General features: G+C 49.9%; 6 protein-coding genes and 1 non-coding gene across 7 annotated transcripts; 5 read left to right on the forward strand and 2 right to left on the reverse strand.

The window, feature by feature from the left end:
* Positions 1–853: 853 nt before the first annotated feature.
* Positions 854–2190, forward strand: COCSADRAFT_140619 (uncharacterized protein). The gene is made up of 3 exons (XM_007701057.1): positions 854–1029; positions 1084–1796; positions 1850–2190. Exons 1-3 carry the CDS (start codon positions 913–915, stop codon positions 2088–2090), a joined length of 1071 nt encoding a protein of 356 aa, XP_007699247.1. The 5' UTR covers positions 854–912; the 3' UTR covers positions 2091–2190.
* A 290-nt stretch (positions 2191–2480) lies between these two features.
* Positions 2481–4378, forward strand: COCSADRAFT_140624 (uncharacterized protein). Its single transcript, XM_007701058.1, has 3 exons — positions 2481–2979; positions 3068–3199; positions 3248–4378. Exons 1-3 carry the CDS (start codon positions 2701–2703, stop codon positions 4190–4192), a joined length of 1356 nt encoding a protein of 451 aa, XP_007699248.1. The 5' UTR covers positions 2481–2700; the 3' UTR covers positions 4193–4378.
* A 1582-nt stretch (positions 4379–5960) lies between these two features.
* Positions 5961–6793, reverse strand: COCSADRAFT_140626 (uncharacterized protein; the record flags this gene model as incomplete). Its single annotated transcript, XM_007701059.1, has 1 exon — positions 5961–6793. A coding segment is annotated over exon 1 (816 nt), but the record flags the coding sequence as incomplete, so codon positions are not given.
* Positions 6794–7843: 1050 nt separating this feature from the next.
* On the forward strand, positions 7844–7924 carry COCSADRAFT_t38. Its single transcript has one exon. It is a non-coding gene; the product is annotated as a tRNA-Ser (tRNA).
* A 123-nt stretch (positions 7925–8047) lies between these two features.
* COCSADRAFT_198885 (uncharacterized protein) lies at positions 8048–8837 on the forward strand. Its single transcript, XM_007701060.1, has 2 exons — positions 8048–8314; positions 8368–8837. Exons 1-2 carry the CDS (start codon positions 8082–8084, stop codon positions 8702–8704), a joined length of 570 nt encoding a protein of 189 aa, XP_007699250.1. The 5' UTR covers positions 8048–8081; the 3' UTR covers positions 8705–8837.
* Positions 8838–10471: 1634 nt separating this feature from the next.
* COCSADRAFT_115471 (uncharacterized protein) lies at positions 10472–14291 on the forward strand. Its single transcript, XM_007701061.1, has 2 exons — positions 10472–11861; positions 11915–14291. The coding sequence occupies exons 1-2, from the start codon at positions 10496–10498 to the stop codon at positions 14218–14220; spliced, it is 3672 nt and encodes a 1223-aa protein (XP_007699251.1). The 5' UTR covers positions 10472–10495; the 3' UTR covers positions 14221–14291.
* A 1869-nt stretch (positions 14292–16160) lies between these two features.
* Positions 16161–17015, reverse strand: COCSADRAFT_25642 (uncharacterized protein; the record flags this gene model as incomplete). Its single annotated transcript, XM_007700850.1, has 1 exon — positions 16161–17015. One exon carries the CDS (start codon positions 17013–17015, stop codon positions 16161–16163), a length of 855 nt encoding a protein of 284 aa, XP_007699040.1.
* Between the last annotated feature and the right edge of the window lie 1656 nt (positions 17016–18671).

The raw sequence follows: 18671 nt of genomic DNA on the forward strand, positions 1-18671 counted from the left end.
GGATTGAGTGAAGAAAAACCAGAGCGTGCGAGGGCAGCAGTGTACAAATAGTCAGGAACGTCCTGTATGTGACATTCTTTTGTGACTATCACCCTGGTATCCAGAGTAACGTCAACAGACGATTCTGACTACGCCATCGGCGTGCCCAGCCTTGGAACAATAGGGAATACGATCTTGCATACGAGCAGTCATTGGGTAGCCTAATAATAAGCTGATATGTTGGCGGTGGTTGGTACGACGCTCAGGTTTCACCTAGCGAGTGATCTGTTGTCAAAGGCCAGAGATCACTGTGAGATGACATGTCAGCTGTCCCTGTAGGAGGACGAAGAGCTTTACAACTCGGGTTGGAATCAAGAAGCCCGTGTCATCAAAGACAAAAATGTATACTGTGACCGTGTCTGGGGCTAGGGCATCCCGTCCTTCTGACAGGTTATTCGCGAGATGATCGCAGTTAGTCGTGAGACGATGGCTGTTGGGGCCCAATCGGATGGCTAGGCGTGTTATTTGGGGGCGATCCAAGGCTCAGCCTTCTAGTACATCTTCTGATGCAAGCCACAGCTGGTAGTATTTTTGGTACAAGATTCGGGACTAGTGGTACCTCTATGAATGCGGGAATGCGGGGATACGGAAGAGTGAATACACTACACAAGCGGCTAGGGGCGAGGAAGCATTGTTGGGAGTTGGTGTATGTGACGTTACATATATCAAACATGGCCTCGAGGATAGGGCAAGGTGGGTTGGATCTAGTCTGAAGATGGGCTGAGAAGAGAAGAAGGCAGCCTGCAGTCTGGCCATGTTGCCGGTGCTAAGGGGTTGTACGTCATTGGCCGAGAAGCGAAAGAAAGACCAGCATGGCATTCCCGCGGGGAGCATCGTCATCTCATACGAGCAGGTTGCTTGCACCTCGACACAATGGACATCACGCCCACCTTCAACCAGGTGCTTGCAAAGCACAATGCGCCGCCAATCAAGCCCTTTAAGTTTCGAGTCGAGGCACTCGACGACTTTGTCAAAGAGGCATACCGCATTGTAGGCCACGTTGCGCATCGCGGCAAGATGAGTGATGGTAGCTAACTGCAATAGCGAACACACATAACAAAGCTGCACACAGACCTGAAATCGATACGGCAGAGCTATCTCTCTACTGCGAATCCACCCCGCCGAAAACAGCTGGCACGAAGCAGTACTTCGTCTACTGTTGACAAGGACTCAAAGTACCTTAGCGATGCGCAGCGCAACGAGATTGATCTGCAAGCGAAGCAGTCAATACGCCAACTCAACGATGCTATCAAGACACTGGGAGTTGCAGAGCAAGCACGGCAGGCAGCCCAAAGCCAAGTTGCGCTGAGGAAGCGGGCGAAACAGGGACTGGGCGCGCTGGGACGATGGGCAGCAGGCGGAGCAATCACAGCAAAGAGCCCAGAGGAGGAGATTGAAGAGGCCAAGGCAAACACGATCAAGGCGCATAGAGAGAGCATCATATGGTCGCTGCAGAAGCAGCTCGAGGAGTGTGGGCAGTTCCAGAGCAACATGATGGAGATTCGGCTCACACGAGAGGTGGAGAAGAGCAAGAGCGTATTGCACAAGACCAGGATTACAGCCCCGGCTATGGCCGACTACAATGAGCCCAAGGGTGGGCAGGGTGCTGAGGCAGATTACCGAGGGACGGCATCGTACAACCCGGACGAAGGGAGCACGGTGATTGAGAATCAGCTGGATCCCGAACAGCTTCAGCTGTTTGCGCAAGAGAACCAGGACATGCTCAAGCAGTACGAAGACCAGCTTGACAAGATCCGGTATGTGGCGGTGGTGTATGCGCGTGACTATGCATCTGCTAACGCCCACGCAGCGCAACGGAAAAATCACTCACCGAGATCTCTGAGCTGCAGTCGACGCTCGCCAGCAATCTCAGCATGCAAGCAGCGCACATCGACCAGCTGGTGGAGGACTCGCTCAACACGCAGGAAAATGTGGGGAGTGGTAACAAGGAGCTGAAGCGGGCGACGGAGCGGGGCAGCACGGCGCAAAAAGTGTTTTGGGCGACGAGTGTCTTTTGCGCGACGCTGGTGCTGTGGGACTTGTTTGTGTAAGAGCAGTATGAGGTAGTAGTTGTATGAAGTAGTAGATACCCAAGATGCAAAGATAATGCCAGGCTCGGCGCATTAGCATCGGGCGCATGCTGAGTGGACCAGATTGCTACAAGAAGCAAGCAATGCCAGCCCTGTGGGGTCCCCCCACAGCGGTTCATTCCTAGACTGCCCGCAAACCTGGACGGAAGCTTGTCACGACGTAATACAGTCGCAGAGGCAGCGCATGTGAGAAGGCCTGGGCGGGTACTCGGCTGCCATGGTGGTGCTCGACATGTGCCTCGGCTTGCTCACACGACCTTGCATCAGATGAACCGAGCAAGAAAACAGCTGTATCGCGGTACATATATAGCGGCCTGCTGGGTACAGTCAGGCCCTGCATTGCCTGGCGTTCTTCGTTCACGCTTCTGCATCTGCATCTCGTCGCGCCGGCACTCCCGTGCTCCACTCTCCGCTCTCCGCATCTCCTCACCGGCCGGTCACTCCCCTCCCTCAAATAGAATCTGCGGGGGCTAGCGTGGGTAGACGCGGCGTCCAGTTTCCCTTTACTCGGGCGGTGAAACGTAACCGGTGCGAGACGTGGTGCTCTTGGTTGGCACTCGACGCCACAGCTATGCCAGCCTCATCTACTTCATCCCCATCTTGCCCCTCACCCTCTTCCTCCAACACCATTACCACCCCTCAAACCCGGCTCTCCCAAATCTCCTCGCACATTGACCCCATGGCTGCCACCGCCTTCGACGCCAATGTCGTCCCTCAGGCGCCTGAAGACCCCTTGTTTGGTCTGATGGCTGCCTTCCGTCGTGATGAGCACCCCAACAAGGTCGACCTGGGCATTGGCGCCTACAGAGACGACAATGCAAAGCCTTGGATCCTGCCCGTCGTCAAGATGGTGAGTCTACATCGAGTGCGGGGTGATTCACGCCCCCGCATCCTACTATCAACCTTCTTCTCTACTATTACTCACACTATCCTACCAGGCCGAAGAGCGCCTCCGTAGCGACCCCAACCTTAACCACGAATACCTGCCCATTGCCGGCTTACCCGAGTTTACAACCGCATCACAGAAGCTGGTTCTTGGTGGTGACAGCCCCGCCATCAAAGACAAGCGGGTAAGCTTCTCACGCCACTTTCCCATGGCCTGAGCTCACTCCACACAGGTCACCAGCCTCCAGACAATTTCCGGTACCGGAGCCGTCCACTTGGGCGCCCTCTTCCTCGCAAAATTCTACAAGCCACAGACAGAGCGCACCGTCTACTTCTCCGACCCCACATGGGCCAACCACTTCCAGATCTTCTCCAATGTCGGCATCCAATACAAGACATACCCCTACTTCTCAAAGGACACAAAGGGCCTCAACTTTGATGGCATGATTTCTGCCATCCAGGGCGCGCCCGAGGGTAGCATCATCGTGCTACACGCATGTGCCCACAACCCCACGGGCGTTGACCCTACCCAAGATCAGTGGAAGAAGATTGCCGACGTCATCAGGTCCAAGAAGCACTTTCCCTTCTTTGACACTGCCTACCAGGGCTTCGCATCTGGCGACCTTGCGACCGATGGCTGGGCCATCCGCTACTTTGTCGAGCAGGGCTTTGAGATGTGCATTGCTCAGTCGTACGCAAAGAACTTTGGTCTGTACGGCGAGCGTGCTGGCTGCTTCCACTTCATCACCTCACCTTCATCCGACGCCGAGTCCACCATCACCCGTATTGCCTCGCAGCTTGCCATCCTCCAGCGCTCCGAGATTTCGAATCCTCCTGCATACGGTGCCCGCATCGCCTCGACAGTCCTCAACGACCCCACCCTCTTTGCCGAGTGGGAAGAGAACCTCCGGACAATGTCTGGCCGCATAAAGGAAATGCGTAAGGAGCTTCGCAGCAAGCTCGAGCAAATGGGCACACCCGGCACATGGAACCACATTACCGACCAGATTGGCATGTTCAGCTTCACCGGTTTGACCGAGAAGCAAGTGCTCAAAATCCGAGAGGACTCGCACGTCTACATGACTAAGAACGGCCGTATCTCCATGGCTGGTCTCAACTCACACAACATTGACTACTTTGCAAAGGCTGTAGACAAGGTCGTGCGTGAGACGCAGTAGATGTAGAGGGCTTGTACAACATTATATGGTAGACAAGTCGTGATTGCAATACATGCATGATATGATTAATGACACTTGATGGGGAGACTTGAGACGCCTGCGTCATTCCGATAGCATAAGATGGCGAATATAGACCAATTGTCATTTTAGCAAAAGTTTTGATCTTCTTCCGTAATTGTACAAGACAAAAGTTCCTTTTCATGTTGTGATGTTTGATGTTCGAGTATACAAGTCTTATGATGAGAAGTAGGGGAAGGAGATAGTTGACACTACAGTCGCTCAATTTGTTTCGATTCGCAAGGAAGCATGCTAAGACAAGACAAGAATGGAAATTCTTCCTAACCAATCTAGGTAGACTACCGAAACCCCAAAACAAAAAGGGTATATAGAGAAGAAAAAAAAGCGAGTGACTCCCCAACAACGATACATACGCTTCAAACAGCAATCAACCCGAATATCGAGAAGAAGAGAGGGTAGACATTGACTACGCATCCCCATCTTCCTCTCCCTTTCCTCCTCCCAACTTGCCCATTCTTCCAACCCCCAAACTCCAACTCTTCTCCCTCTTCTTCTCCTTCTCCTTCTTCTTATCATCCCTCGCGTCCCTTGCATCCCTCCCATCTCTACTAGGACCCACCTTAGTCTTAGCTTTGGACTTGGTATCGCAATCCCCTGTACTCCTAAACCGTCTATGCCCACCCCTCGCATGTTTATCTTTCAGCGCAGCATCCCCCCCACTCGGTGTAGCCGAGAGCGAGAATTTCGAGACTGGAGGCTGGATGGGGCGCTGGGTTGGTAGTGGCGGGGCGGAGGGCGATCGGGTGTGTGTGTGGATGAAGGGGAAGGGGAGGAAAGGGAGGGGTTTTTGAGATTGGAATGGGGAGTGTACTGGGGAGGGGGGCGGTAGGGGCGGGGTGGGGTTGTAGGGGGGTAAGGGACAGGTGGATGATGATAGTGAGGATGGCGGAGTGGTGTCTGGGATGGAAAGAAGGAGAGGTCCTTGGAGGGGGAGGGTAAGCACGGTGCTTGTGTTTCTGCCGCTTGTGTTTGTGCTTGGGGGTGGCGAGAGGAAAGATGAGGTGGTTTCTTGGGCGGAAAAGTTTCCTACACTGCGGGCGCGGCGACGGTGGTTGCGTGGCGGAGGCGGGGGCTTGGATCTTGAGAGGTCGAGGGGCGAGCAGGAACGTTCTTTTTGTTTCGGCTTTGGCTTTGGCTTTTGGGGCTTGAGGAGTGGGGTCATTGGGCGCAGGGCTGGGTGGAGGTCTGCGGTTATGGCTTCTGGGGGGGACCATGCTCTGTTTCGGAATGCGGGGTGATCGGACAGTGAGGGGGGTTTTTGACTTGCTTGGATTGAGATTACGGCTTGTTTGAATGAAAAGTCGGTTGTTTTTCGTCGAGGGCTCTTTTCTGGGATCGTGGGGTGGTTGAGCGCTATCTCAGGCATGGGAGTTGATAGAGAACGCGTATGTGGGTTGCTGTCTGGTTTATGGAGCGCGGCTAGTGGTAGTAAAATTATTGGGATATTGGCTGATTCTGATCCCGCATTCCTCTGCATCGGTGGCTGTGAATCAATACTCTCTCTTGCGCTTAGCCATTCAGGCGTTGCCGACTCTGATCTTACGCCTTGGTCCATACTCGGCCTTTCTGAACCCACTATAGCTGGAATTCTCTCAAGCGCTTCACACAGTGCTTTTGGATCGAACTGCTTGTTGCCCAAATGAATTGCCGTTCTAATTTGCCGCTCGGAAATCATCTCAGACATTTCCCTCGAATGTGAAGCTTTGGATGACAGGGTGGATGTGTCAGAAAGTTCAGGTTCAAGGTCGCTATATGTAGGTCCAGGCTCAACGCCATCATCCATGTGCTCTTCTGGTTTGGGCTTCGCAAAGCAGTCCCGCCATGAGTTGCATGCAAGAGACTTGGTGCACGGCCAGAGCACTGCTGCCTGCATGAGATCGCACAGCTGCGGCTCCAAAGGTTGGATATCCCATTCTGCAACTTTCTTTGCTACCCATGGGTTCTGTGTGCATTGCAGCTTGGAAAAGTATGCGCTGCATGCTTGGACATTGGACATCGGGTGGCCATAGTCATGCAGATCCTCCAGCACCGCTCGGAACTCCTTGTTGAAATCGTCGAGGCTCTCGTACTGATCCACGTGCAAGTTCAAAAAATGACAAAACGCGTGGTGGTAACCTTCAAACTCAAAGACACTAAACCGATTGTCCAGTGCTTGCAACATTTGCTGCGCAGTGTACTGTGTGGGAGGAAGTGTAGGGCCAACACCGAATACATCCTGCATCACTTCTTCTGCTAGTGACTGGAAGATGTCAAGTTTGACCTCGCGGTCTCGTCGCATCCATTCTCGTCGTTCTTCCAGCAAACTTGGTTGTATATCGTTAGGTTCGGCTATGGCAGGTGTAGCCTTTGGCATCGGCATCGGACGCCTGCCATTGCAGTATTTCCACCGATTTTTCGTTTCCAAAGCAAACCTGACATTGCGTCGCCAGCGCGAGTATTCAGGTCCGGTAGCATCTAGTGTGAGAATCCGAACGCCTAGGAGGCTTGGTGAAGTAAGTAGTTGCATTGGAAATAGGAAGCGTAGTACATAATCCGAAGCAATGCGCGACAGAACCAAAGCAGGTAATAAGCAGTTGGAAAACGGGCCTTTAGAAGGGACATGCCAACAACCGTTGCCACAGCATCGATCGTCACTGACTGACATGCCGCCATCGCAGGTACCACACCCGTAGCGGCCCCATTCCTGTCCCTAGTCCGGACTCTACGGAAGAAAAGCCAAGCAGTCCGAGCATTCAGCCCCGCAACCACACCCCAAGCCTACGTTCTCAAACCTGGGGCCCCTTGCCTGTAAGCCTCGCAAAATGACGGTGTAGCGTTGCGTCACTTGCCATTTGCCCTGGATGTCGCATGCGGATTGGCGTTGACGACTGCCAGCACTGTTTCAACACTTGCAGCTTGCTTGAGCACCAACCCTGGTACTTACGTACATGCGTGCGGTCTGAGCGGGATGATGGTCGGCTCAACACGAAGCTGACTGCGCACAACCGATCATCGGATGCCGAGGGCATCGGGAAAGCACAGTTCTTTCTTTGGTTCTCTCAGCTTTCAAATTCCGAGATGCGACCGTAAGCGTGTGCACTGTCGTACAGTTCACCGGTACGTATCTACAGTACATATCCCTCGTTCAGCCTTTTGCATGTGCACAATTCATTCTGTTAGACTTTTTTTTACAATAATTTCGAGTATGAACAAACCAGAAGCGAGCGCCATGAAGCATACATATCGAGTCGTGGGGCTGATAGATGTTTCCAACCGAGTGTGGTACGACTAAGAACTAGTAGTAAGTAAGCACGAAGGATGCAACCCGAGGCGAGCTGTAGTCAAGTGGCCTGTATAGTAATAAGACGCTCTCTTACACAGTAGAGAACTCTCGCTTTCTATTGTCTTTTCTCTTATCCGCGAAAACATGCCGCTTAGACTAGCACTTAATATCTTTTATCTTGCTTACTCAAGCTCTGATTGGAACTAGGCTAGACTTGCCGAGACGTTACTTACTGATAGATATATCTATAGGTTATAATATATACTATACTAAAGTTTTCCATCGAAGTATTAAGAACGTTTCGAACACTAGGCGTTGTGGCGGAGTGGTTATCGCGCAAGACTAGAAATCTTGTTCCTTCGGGAGCGTCAGTTCGAATCTGGCCAACGTCGTCTTTTTTGTCATTTCATTATGCTGATCTGATATCCTAGTTCTTCTTTTTGTGGAGGTAAACTAATTTTTTGTTTATCTGCGCATAGATTGTGTCCCGTTGGGCTTGGCACTATGCTTTCCTCGTGCACACAACACAACACAACACCACTCACCTCCATGCCACCCCGAGCATTTCCGTTCCCGTTCAGAGTGGGCACAGATATATGCAGTATCTCTAGGATACGTAGCGTTATTACCAAGCGCAACGATGGCGATCCGCTGCGCCCACTGCACCAATTCTTGACGAGAGTCCTTACCAGCCATGAACAACAGTACTTTTGGCAGCGTTTTGCATCTGCAGACGACATTCTCACAAAAACTGATGCTGTTGCTGCATTCCTCGCAGGCCGGTGTGTATACAAAGTTGCAAAGCTATTGAAACCAGAAGCTCATACAACAAAAGATTTGCTGCAAAGGAAGCATGTCGCAAAGCATGCGACCATCTGGATAAAAACTCCAGAGGCTTCCAACGAATCATGATTCTCCCCGTTACTTCACTGGATCGTAACGAACACCAATCGTCACGTCCACAGGGCTTAATTCTCGACGAGATCTACAAAGCACGGGCGCTTTCGACTGATTCTACGCATGCTGGTTTTGGTCACAAGGCGCAATCTCCCCTACTTCTCAATGTGCATGAATTGGAGGGACAGTTGTGCGAGATCAGTATTAGTCACGATGAAGACTTCGCGACTGCGGTAGCTATTGTGCCAACTACGAAAGGAGACAGCAACTTATAGATTGGGAGAAAGTTGCTGTAGAACCTGGCTCAAAACATTGTCAATACCAAAGTAGCGTGTATGGGCAAATGGACTTGTGCAACACACAGGTAGACTTGAGAAAGTGAAGCTGTATATATAATGCAATGTCGATACCTTTGGATGATTTGATGCTGCTAGCCGCGCTTGTCTGCACCTTGCCAGTTTGCGATACCTTTCTTTACTTTCCAATACCCTGATAGGATACAACAAGGCTAACATGCGAAAAAGGCAGGCGGATAAGAGTGGCCTTGCTAAAATGTGGGTATACGCCAGGTACATCTCGGTACTTAGTCCGGGCGGCTAAAATCTGGGTCCATCTCCTACTATACGCCCAATACATCCCGACTAGCATAAGTCATAAACCAGCACAATTCTCAACCCCACGCAAATAGACAACAAAAGCTACTTGTAATGAACTTCCGCAGGAAACAACACCAGAACATGTGTTACAGTCTTGGATAAGCCTAGAAGAAAACATCACATCGGGCTAAATGACTGATTCGAGCGTCCTCGAATCTCATCAGTCTGCAGCTCAAAAACCTAATCAATGGTAACGTGACTGCACTCGAGCTTCCTTTCAGTAGTCCATAGCGGACCCATAAATTCCAAACTGTCGCTGCCCTGAGTGCGCCTTGCGATTAGACTGCACGATCGCCATGTAGGCGTACCCTTTGCTGCTGGCTTGTCGGCGCGAACCGCTGCACGGTCGTCTGAACTTTCAGCCGGGCGCTTAGCCAGCCGTGCTATTGCACGGCGGCCATGAAACATGATCGCGTCCAGAACTTCGGGTATGTTTTTACTGGATTTAACTCTTGGTAGTGGGGTTCTTGTTGCGCTAGTTGCTGTGCCGCAATGTATACTATGGGGGCAAAGGATGCATGTATGGCTGAAGAGGTTCTGCAGCCTTGCTGTGATGATTCAAATACCTCGAATATCCAACGGCTCGAGAAGCATCCAAGTCCTGCTTGCGTCGTTTCGAAGGGTGTTGCCCCATAATCTCTTCTCTCGGAGTTATGGCTCAACATCAATTTGGTTCAATCTCTCCGATTGATACAGCGCCACCAGAGTTACCGCCTTGCGAAAATCTAGCTACCCAAACATGCCAGGCCGGAACGAGTGAAAATACACAAGAACTCGCACCTCACAGTAAGGGAATAGACAAAGAAACTGACAATTTTCGTCTGACTATTGACAGCATCAAACCACCCTGTGCGAGACAGCACTTGGCTTCCTTTCACCTTACGATGGTATTACTTGATATTAACGACTGCTATCGGTCTCACTCTTGGATCAGTTATCCTCTGGATGTGCTTTCACTCAAATGAGAATCATGGACTCGGTGGCAACGACGGTTCTTCGGCTATACTCTTTGGTTGGCGGTTCACCCCAACACTTATTGCTGTACTTTATGCACAGATGACGGTCATATTGTTTGAGGATGTGAAGAGAACGGAACCATTTGCTCGCCTCGCCAAAGCACCGAAAGAAGGCACAAGTGCATATGGCACGATCCTTCAGACACCAAGAGCATGGTGGTCTATCTTCACAGATACCTGTTTCCGACGGAAATCCATGGGCAAGACTAGCTGGAGTTTAGTATGTGCGGCATTGGTAAACGTAATTGCCTTGCTGGCCATCTCACCACTATCTTCAGCGCTACTCACTTCGGAAGAGATTCGCATCCCGAAACCAACCGAATTTACGAGACTTGTACCCAAGGATAGTATACGTCTTCCTGATTCTGCGAGCAGGGACACTTACTTTCGAACAATGGCTGCGCTCATGAGGAATATTTCGACCTCAGCCTGGGTCACCGATACTACGTTAACCCTTCCTTTCTGGCCATCATCTGAAGTAGCTAAGCTTGGCCCCAAACTGACCTCTTCTTACGATGGATGGGGCGCGGAAAGTACCACGCTGATGTCTGGCTACGATTGCCAGGAAATGAAACTCGAAAGTGCAGAGATGAGCGAGGAGCCCTACTCGGATGTATGGGATGTTATGGTCCGCTACCCCCGCAAAGGAACACAACCTATGGTCACTTTTGTATTGAGCTCCACTCAAGGATGCACGTACGAACTGATGATGCATCCCATCGTCGATCTCGCATACAACGGAGGTATTACATGGTCCAATGCGACTACTTTCTTCCCTCAACAGCATACCCTCCCCCTTGGCGTCGGCACTCATCCCATAGCTCCCAACGTTACTTCGACTCATGTATACGCTCGTTTGAACGCATCCAAACAATGTAATGGGCATGATATCATCATCATGAACACACCGTGGACAGCCCCCATCGACTATACCCCATTCAAAACGAGTCCTTGGATTCCTGAAAACATGACATATGAGCGCTCAGCGGACTTTCGTATGCAAGGAATGCTTTGTCAGTCTCATTATTCTATGTCCAGGGATAACATAAATGCGTTTCTGGCGGACAGCGTCGGCAACAACATCAATGCAAGCGCCCAAGGCCATCAGAATATTCAGGACCTCCCGGAAAGTCTTCTGGACATTGTTCAGGTACAACGAAAGACTATGACAGACGAATGGAGGACATATTTTGATAGAGAAACCATGCGGCTCGACGCTCTTCAAGCTGCTGGGCCTGATCTGGCACCTCCATGGGCTGCTAGATTTCCAGGATATTCTGGATTGGCACCTATGCTTGCTGTGCTCTCGGACTTTGACTTGGTCTCTCTAATGAACGACCGAAACATCGTTAAAACAGCAGCAAGAGTGAAGGGGAGATTTTTCACGGAAATGATCCGTGAAACACTGAACTCACCAGACCTCTTTCAAACCAATACTGTCGTGGGAACCGCCACCGTTGTTCAGGAGAGAGTAGTCGTTTTGGTCGAGATCGGATTCGCCCTTGCTGCGCTTTTCTTCGCTTCGACCGTGCTGCTTGTGGCGATCTATTGGACATCTCGCCTGTCACATCGGCCACTCAAGCTGAGTTCGGACCCCTCAAGCATTGTTGGTTTGAGTCTCTTATTGCAACCCCACCTGGTAAAAAATGCAACTTTCAGAAAGATGCATAACGAATCGAGGGAGGATTTGTATAAATCACTCCGAAAAGAGAGTTACCTGACTTCAGACATGTATTTGATTCAGGGGAGTGCCCAGCCCGGTATGTTGAAATGTCACCAAGACTCATGTCTCCTACTAACAACGTTAATTTAGCTATTGTTAAATCACCTATTAAGATCAAGCGTGACTGGAGGCCGCGTGTCATTCGTACGCGAATGTTACTTGCCTTAGGTGCTTTGCTTACATCCATCGTAACGGCTATCTTAACATTGAATGCCTTCTCCCTTCGATCGCAGCTATCACAGACTGGCTTTATCTATGAGGCCGATATATCTAAGCTTAAGCTTAGTTTTCCAACATTCGCGCCCATATCTATAGCTCCAACCGTTGCTAGTATCGCAATTGGTCTGTGGTGGGACCAGTTGGATATGACATTTAGAATACTCCAGCCCTATGTATCGATGTCTCGAGGACCAACTCCGATCAATGCTGGAGCTGGTTTGACGTACACATCCAAAACGTGGGCCGGTGCGGCTTTCAAAGCTGCGCGTTACAAACACTGGATATTGTTCTTGGTCACAGTTGGCTCTGTCCTAGCTCAGGTCCTTACGGTCTCGATGTCAGCGCTTTTTGAAAAAGCTTCGACAAATGTCACACAGCAAATGACGGCACAGCAAAGTCTGGAAATCCGACACGAGCCATTGGTTTCTGAAATCGAATTGACTTTTAGGCATGGAATACAGTATACACCATCACTCGTTCTGAACGAGTTGTACCTTAACCCACGGAAGAACTGGCTTTTCGGCGCCGGGATCAAGCATTCATTCAATGGATCTGAGCTGCCATGGACCTTAGGAGGATGGAACTTTCTACCGGTTGACCTCGCACAATTTTCAACGTCCAGAGATCCGCAACATTCACCAGATTTTAGCGAAAATCGCGTGTTTGCATCCACCAACGTGAGTCTGGAGGTACCTGCGATCAAAGCACGCCTGGACTGTAAACCGGTCGAGGAAGTCGCGGAGACATCTTCCTGGCTCGAAATCGCCAATTTTACGGGCTCCCGTTCAATTACGAAGAATGACATTGCACGACTCAATAGCACAGGGGGCTTTGAGCTTTATCAGCTCTCGGGCAATATGTTTCAAAATAGCTCTTCTCAAACCACAATTCTTGCGGACGCAACAGCAATAAGTTGTTGCTCGAATGGCACGATGGAACAACCACGCCGAAACGCCATAGGGTATTGGTCTGTTGCTACACCCAATAACGAAAGCTTTCCGTTTACCTCTGCATCCTGGCCCTTATCGTTTGTCACAAAATGGATTGTTGGCGAAGGCATAACAGTGCAGTACAGAAATGAAGAGCACTATCTCTATTTCAGAGAGAAGCCAAAAATGCAGGCCGCCCGGTGCCAACCAGTAATAGAAACAACAGAAGCCACCGTCTCAGTTGATGCACATTCTGGTGCCGTTCATTCATACGAGATCAAGAAGCCTGTGTCGCCGATCGATTTTGCATGGGCAGAAGTTTTCGTAAAGCATCAGCTCATGAATGCTAGTCTGGGACCTCTTGATGACCTGTACGAAGGACCAATGAATGTAACCACATCTTTTGGTGTTGTATTTCTTCTCTCCATGCTTAGGTCTCTCATGAGGGACCCAATATTCGGGATGCCCAAGGAAAGGCTCGACGAGAATGCGTTCGTGTTCCGAGACCCTGAACTCGGTACCAACATGGATCTCATGACGAACACGATGTACTCTCTAGTAGGCAGCGACCCAGAAGTACTGCTCGATTACCGAACTCTCGCAGATACAGCTGATCGCACATTCCAGTCGTTCTTTCAGGAATTCGTAAATAGCGATTTATCGTTGAAAAATGGCGGTTATGCTTACCAGCCCGTTGGTGATCAGAGTATGAGGAATATTGGCCGACCCGTCAACGAAAACGGAACAATTATTTCGAGACGAGCAATTCCTGATCCAAACCCGTATCGAAATATCACGGCCTCCGTATCGAATCGCATTCGCCTTCTCCACATGAACACTGTAGCGACCTACATATCAACAGCAATTCTCGTATGGCTCATCGCAACAACATTTATTATCATCAGTGTGCAGCGAAAGTACACAAGCCTGATGATGCGCGACGTGAAACTGATAGCCGACATGCTAGTCCTTGTTGCTGGCAGCGACAAATTCCTTGAGCTAGTGCAGGAGCAAGGTGTAGCACTGAAGAAAGACAAGCAAATCCAAACTAAGCTTGGTTGGTTCAAAGACCGGGACGGTGAAGTTCGCTGGGGTATCGAAGTGGTTGGTGGAGAAGATGCGGTTGAATGGGTAGAAGCGCCAAAAGTAGGTTTTCATATTCGTGAAAAAGGTACATCTGGGATACCTTTGCTTCCGTGGAAAAAGGGTCAACCTTCTACAAAACCAAGGACAGATAGTTCTGTATGATTAGCTATGTAGTCTTGCATCTTTGATGCACTTTAATTTTTTTTTTCCAATATTACATGGTGCCCTTTCAGACAAGCCATTCTCCTATACTTCCAAGATCGTTGCGAAGACACCACCCATCACAAAAGCGCCAGACCCACGTGAAAGCACAAGGACGTCATTCTTACTTCTTAGAGCCTAAATCTCAGCCTTGCTATGACAATATCTAAAGTTCAGCAAGGTACTATCAGCCTAAGTACGCCTAAACTTCCGTGTCTCAAATTGAAGAGGGAAGCTAGCGTCCATATATATTGACAGGACCTTTATCGGCACCGGCAATTGCAAATATGCACATGCTAACTAAAAGAATGTTTTTATGAGCAAAAGAAGTAAAGATTGGGCTGATGACGACAGTTGTGGAGTAGGGCCACAATTCTCATATGTGCGATTCTAGAATCTTGGAATATTGAACTATTGACAGATGAAGCAATATGCCACTTAACCCCCCATGCACATGCTTACGTCAAGTGGGTAAGCTACGATTATGCTTGTGCGACTCGACAATCGAAAAACCATGGAACGAATTGATTGTCAATGTACCTCGGTACGCAATCTAATGGTCGGCTCAAATTTAACTCTAAAGCGGCTTCCCAGGAACCGCCATATATTGCACGATTTAAGGCACCTGATGCATACAATGTGTATTGGCAAGGTCGCATATCAAGATTTATACCACGTCACACGACTCAAGGAACGCAAACAGGACATACCAGAATTTTGACTATTTAGAGTTGACATATAGATTCGCGATTACAATGTACGAGAGAGGCATTCAACCACAGCGCAAAGCGAACGTGCTTGCGTGGCCCTGCATCTGGCTCGTGCACCCAAACCATGGCCCATCCATGACCGGCTGTGACGGTCTCTAATTCTCCCTAGAAGTATTGGTGGATGGATGCACAAGTTTTTCCAACTGTGAAGTAAAAAATGTTCCAGAATTTCTGCTCCCTCAACATGTTCGCTGATCGCTGATGATCTTGGTCGCTAGGAGCGAACAAGCATGATAGACATGTCGATCGATGTACGTGAGCAGGGCCGTTCCGCATTCTCAACCTTCGGTGTTGAGTGTGCTGAGAGACGCAATACGATGAACACATTTGAGGGACACAGCCCCCCTAGACATTGCGCTTGTTTCACACTTGTTTTTATGAGATTCTACCTAATTAATTTTCGTACTCAACGCGCAGCCCATGTAGCAAGTATTTCGCAAGTTTAGTCTGAGGCATCTTCACATGCTTACACCTACTAGTGATTACGCAAAATCTGGGGAGCGCGCATTGTGACGTATTTAATTTGCACGTTCAAGTAACCTGACGCACATTTAGGTGGTTTACATTAGGTAGTAATATAACGAGAGGATATGTTCTGTAGATACATAGGAAATCCACTGGACCGGAGTGCCTTCCGGACAGACGCTCCCCCGTATCCAAGACAGCAATTCACCATCCCTGATGAAGCGAACATATGAAACAAATAGATATCCCACTAGGCTAGAAGAATGGAGGCCAGAACCCCAAGATAATATAGTGGTCGTTACTTCATGAGAATTGAAATTAAAAATGTGTGAGAGAACGTAGCTGCCAAGACACAGGATCTCCAGGAGGCGCACCCCTGGAATAATTACTTGAAGCGCATGGAAGGTGGCATATACGACCCAAGCAAAATATCTTCGAGCGCGGAGGGGTGTGCGTCGAGAAATGGATTACAAAGAAACGCATGTATTGGTACGCGACACTGTCTTCTTCCGTTGATACTCGAGTTGAATTAGACTTTATTTCTTCTCCTGTTTACTTGTCCCAAGATGTCGCGAAGTAGGTATTCTTAATTATGAAGGTCGTACGATGATACAACTGAACTGGCCGATCAGGGCTTTGCCGCCAAATATTCAAAAGCGCGTGAATTTATGCGTGGAAAACTTGGTGACGGCGACCATGTTCGTGCCTATTAGCGTTGACGTATGCAGTGACGTAGACGACCTCCGTCTTGATGAGGCCGGGTCCGGACGGCGAAGGCGTGGGTGTGGGCGAAGGAGTAACGACGGCTCCGTAACCATTATCCTTGGAAGTGGACGATGGTGCTGCAGAAGACTCGGCTGGCTTCTTGGAGGGCTCTGGCTTGGTCTTGGGTGCGGAACCGTAGTCTTCAGTGGGTGCCTCGCTGCCACACATGTAGAAATCCATGTTTGCGTTGATTTGGCAAGTCTTAGTCTGGACGTCATCGGGAAGAACGTAAGACATCTTGTCGCAGGACTCGGCATCGGAGCAGGAGAGGATCGGGCACCATGTGTTGGTAGCAGAGGCCTTGAATTCGCCGACTTGGTCACCGGCGACGAGGTAGTATCCGTCCTTCCTAGCTGGGCAGTCCAATCCTCCACAGTCAACATAAGAAACGTCGAGGTAGTTGAATCGGAAATCCTCATTTTCATCATCCCATGCCCTGTAGTACTCCAGCTGGGTGATATCTTTGCCTTTGCATTCTGTCGACTTGGAGAGCTTGATAGAGACACCAACTTTGGTGTCGGTGAAGTTGTGGTAGTTCTCCGCATAGGTCTCGCCGGTCTTTAGCGTGACCATTTGGCTATCGGGGCAACCATCACCCTTGAAGACGGACCAGAGGTGAACATCGTAGTCACAGCGATTGATGATGCGAGCGCGGGGTTGACTCAAATCGCATTCCTGGTTGAGGGTTATCGCATTCCTTGCAGAAGCGGTTGCGATAATGGCTGAAGCCGTCGAAAGGAAGGTAGTGAGCTGCATTGTGAATTGACTCGACCGGTGTATGGATGAATGGGCAGATGCAGACTTCTACAATAACGACCGAATGAATGTGTGCTGAACACCTAAAAGAGTGAAGTTATTCAGCGAATGAACGTGGGTAGGCAACGAGGTGCTAACGGCACGGTAAAGAAAGAGTTTCAGTCCTGGGGGGTGCATGAGTAAATACGTGGTGACCAGGCCCACTATCAACATCACCCGCGACGGAACCACTTGTCGCCATAGCGTGAGCTTGTTTAGACGGTGCCAAACGCGTGGCTAGTTCGGAGGACAAGCACGGAACAACATTGCATCCCAGGCGCATTTTTCCCAAGTAGGGCACGGAACGGCCCAATCGGACCTGAACCATGTAAGATCATCAGGGCACTTGGTATTGAACTTACGACCGTTCAACCACCTCCCATTGGATCAGCCACAAAGCAGATTCAATTAACGCAGGGATTTTGCCGATCGAGGTCATTGTCTGGCTGCACTAGCTATAGAAATTTCCGGCGTGAACCATAGACACAGCAGCTTCGGCATGTCTTACTCGACAGACACAGACACGCTGCTACGTTAGCTAATAATTAAGGCTGTTGAGTGAGAGTTGCTCACAACGCATAAGGGTCGGCTTCCAGTATTCAACTCAGTTGCTGTTCGAGGCATTTCCGAGATGAACCCACTTGGCAGCCTCAGCCACTGCCCAAAGCGAATCATTCACCCGCACCGCGAAACTCGAAAAGGGGCTGCGCCAGACTTGATCGGCTATCCACGCAGAGTCATGGGACGATAGCAAGGCGGTATGCGACAAGATGCTGTACATACGGCAGCTGTCAGGCTCCTGTCGGTGTGTCTATCTCCGCAATCCTTGTTATAATACCGGTCGAGAACGTATAATAACAAGGCAGTCCATCGCAGAAGACGATTTAAGCCCCAGTTGTTGTCGCAATATTGCAGCAGACCCCATACTTTCCGCCGCCCAGCCCCATCTCAATTCCCGCATTTAATTTCCCGCACACACCAACCCGAGACCATCCAAGACTATAGGCGCAAGAGAAGGTTGATAGAATCGCAAATGATCAAAGTGCCCAGTTGTTGCGCTTGGCGGTCAGAGTGAAAAAGGGACTGCCACGATAGCTCAGGGACAGGAGCGTGGCGTTGCGAAGTGCGCGACCGGTGTGGTGATACCTTCGGAAGCATCTCTGCGACGCGACTCGTTTACGGGCGTACTATCCATGTTCGGCTGTTGTAGGCGGACTTTTCAATAAGCTATGTTATTGCATAGTTTGATTCATTTTTGTCGGGATAATCGAGGGAGTTTCGATGCTGCAAAGCACCTACGTACATATATGTATGTGCAGTCAGACGCGTCTGACAATCACGTGACAGTCACTAGCAATCCTTTTTCGCGATTCGACTACTTTTGATCAGCTACCTGTGCCAAGTACACACACGACCCCCTTCCTATATCTTTACGTTGCAAATCTTCTTCTTACACGAAGATTTTGACACCTGAGTCGCCTAGTCGGATATGGCCGCATTTGTGCATGGCATAATTGTTTAGCATAATGGTATCCCTCCAGGTCACGAGTTGCTCGTTGTCAGGGGCACTACGTCCGCTAGTGCTAACACCATTCAGCTCTAGGCAAGTGGACCTTT

This window comes from Bipolaris sorokiniana (assembly GCF_000338995.1).
Source record: "Bipolaris sorokiniana ND90Pr unplaced genomic scaffold COCSAscaffold_6, whole genome shotgun sequence".
Classification (NCBI taxonomy): domain Eukaryota; kingdom Fungi; phylum Ascomycota; class Dothideomycetes; order Pleosporales; family Pleosporaceae; genus Bipolaris; species Bipolaris sorokiniana.

What these genes read in the sequence shown, in the direction of transcription:
- COCSADRAFT_140619 (XM_007701057.1), top strand. Translation starts at nt 913, where the DNA reads ATGGACATCACGCCCACCTTCAACCAGGTGCTTGCAAAGCACAATGCG. An exon ending in TCAAAGAGGCATACCGCATT is followed by an intron (nt 1,030 to 1,083) that starts GTAGGCCACGTT and finishes TAACTGCAATAG; the next exon opens with CGAACACACATAACAAAGCT. An exon ending in GACCAGCTTGACAAGATCCG is followed by an intron (nt 1,797 to 1,849) that starts GTATGTGGCGGT and finishes ACGCCCACGCAG; the next exon opens with CGCAACGGAAAAATCACTCA.
- COCSADRAFT_140624 (XM_007701058.1), top strand. Translation starts at nt 2,701, where the DNA reads ATGCCAGCCTCATCTACTTCATCCCCATCTTGCCCCTCACCCTCTTCC. An exon ending in TCCTGCCCGTCGTCAAGATG is followed by an intron (nt 2,980 to 3,067) that starts GTGAGTCTACAT and finishes CTATCCTACCAG; the next exon opens with GCCGAAGAGCGCCTCCGTAG. An exon ending in CCGCCATCAAAGACAAGCGG is followed by an intron (nt 3,200 to 3,247) that starts GTAAGCTTCTCA and finishes CACTCCACACAG; the next exon opens with GTCACCAGCCTCCAGACAAT.
- COCSADRAFT_198885 (XM_007701060.1), top strand. Translation starts at nt 8,082, where the DNA reads ATGCCACCCCGAGCATTTCCGTTCCCGTTCAGAGTGGGCACAGATATA. An exon ending in GCTGCATTCCTCGCAGGCCG is followed by an intron (nt 8,315 to 8,367) that starts GTGTGTATACAA and finishes ATACAACAAAAG; the next exon opens with ATTTGCTGCAAAGGAAGCAT.
- COCSADRAFT_115471 (XM_007701061.1), top strand. Translation starts at nt 10,496, where the DNA reads ATGGCTGCGCTCATGAGGAATATTTCGACCTCAGCCTGGGTCACCGAT. An exon ending in TCAGGGGAGTGCCCAGCCCG is followed by an intron (nt 11,862 to 11,914) that starts GTATGTTGAAAT and finishes ACGTTAATTTAG; the next exon opens with CTATTGTTAAATCACCTATT.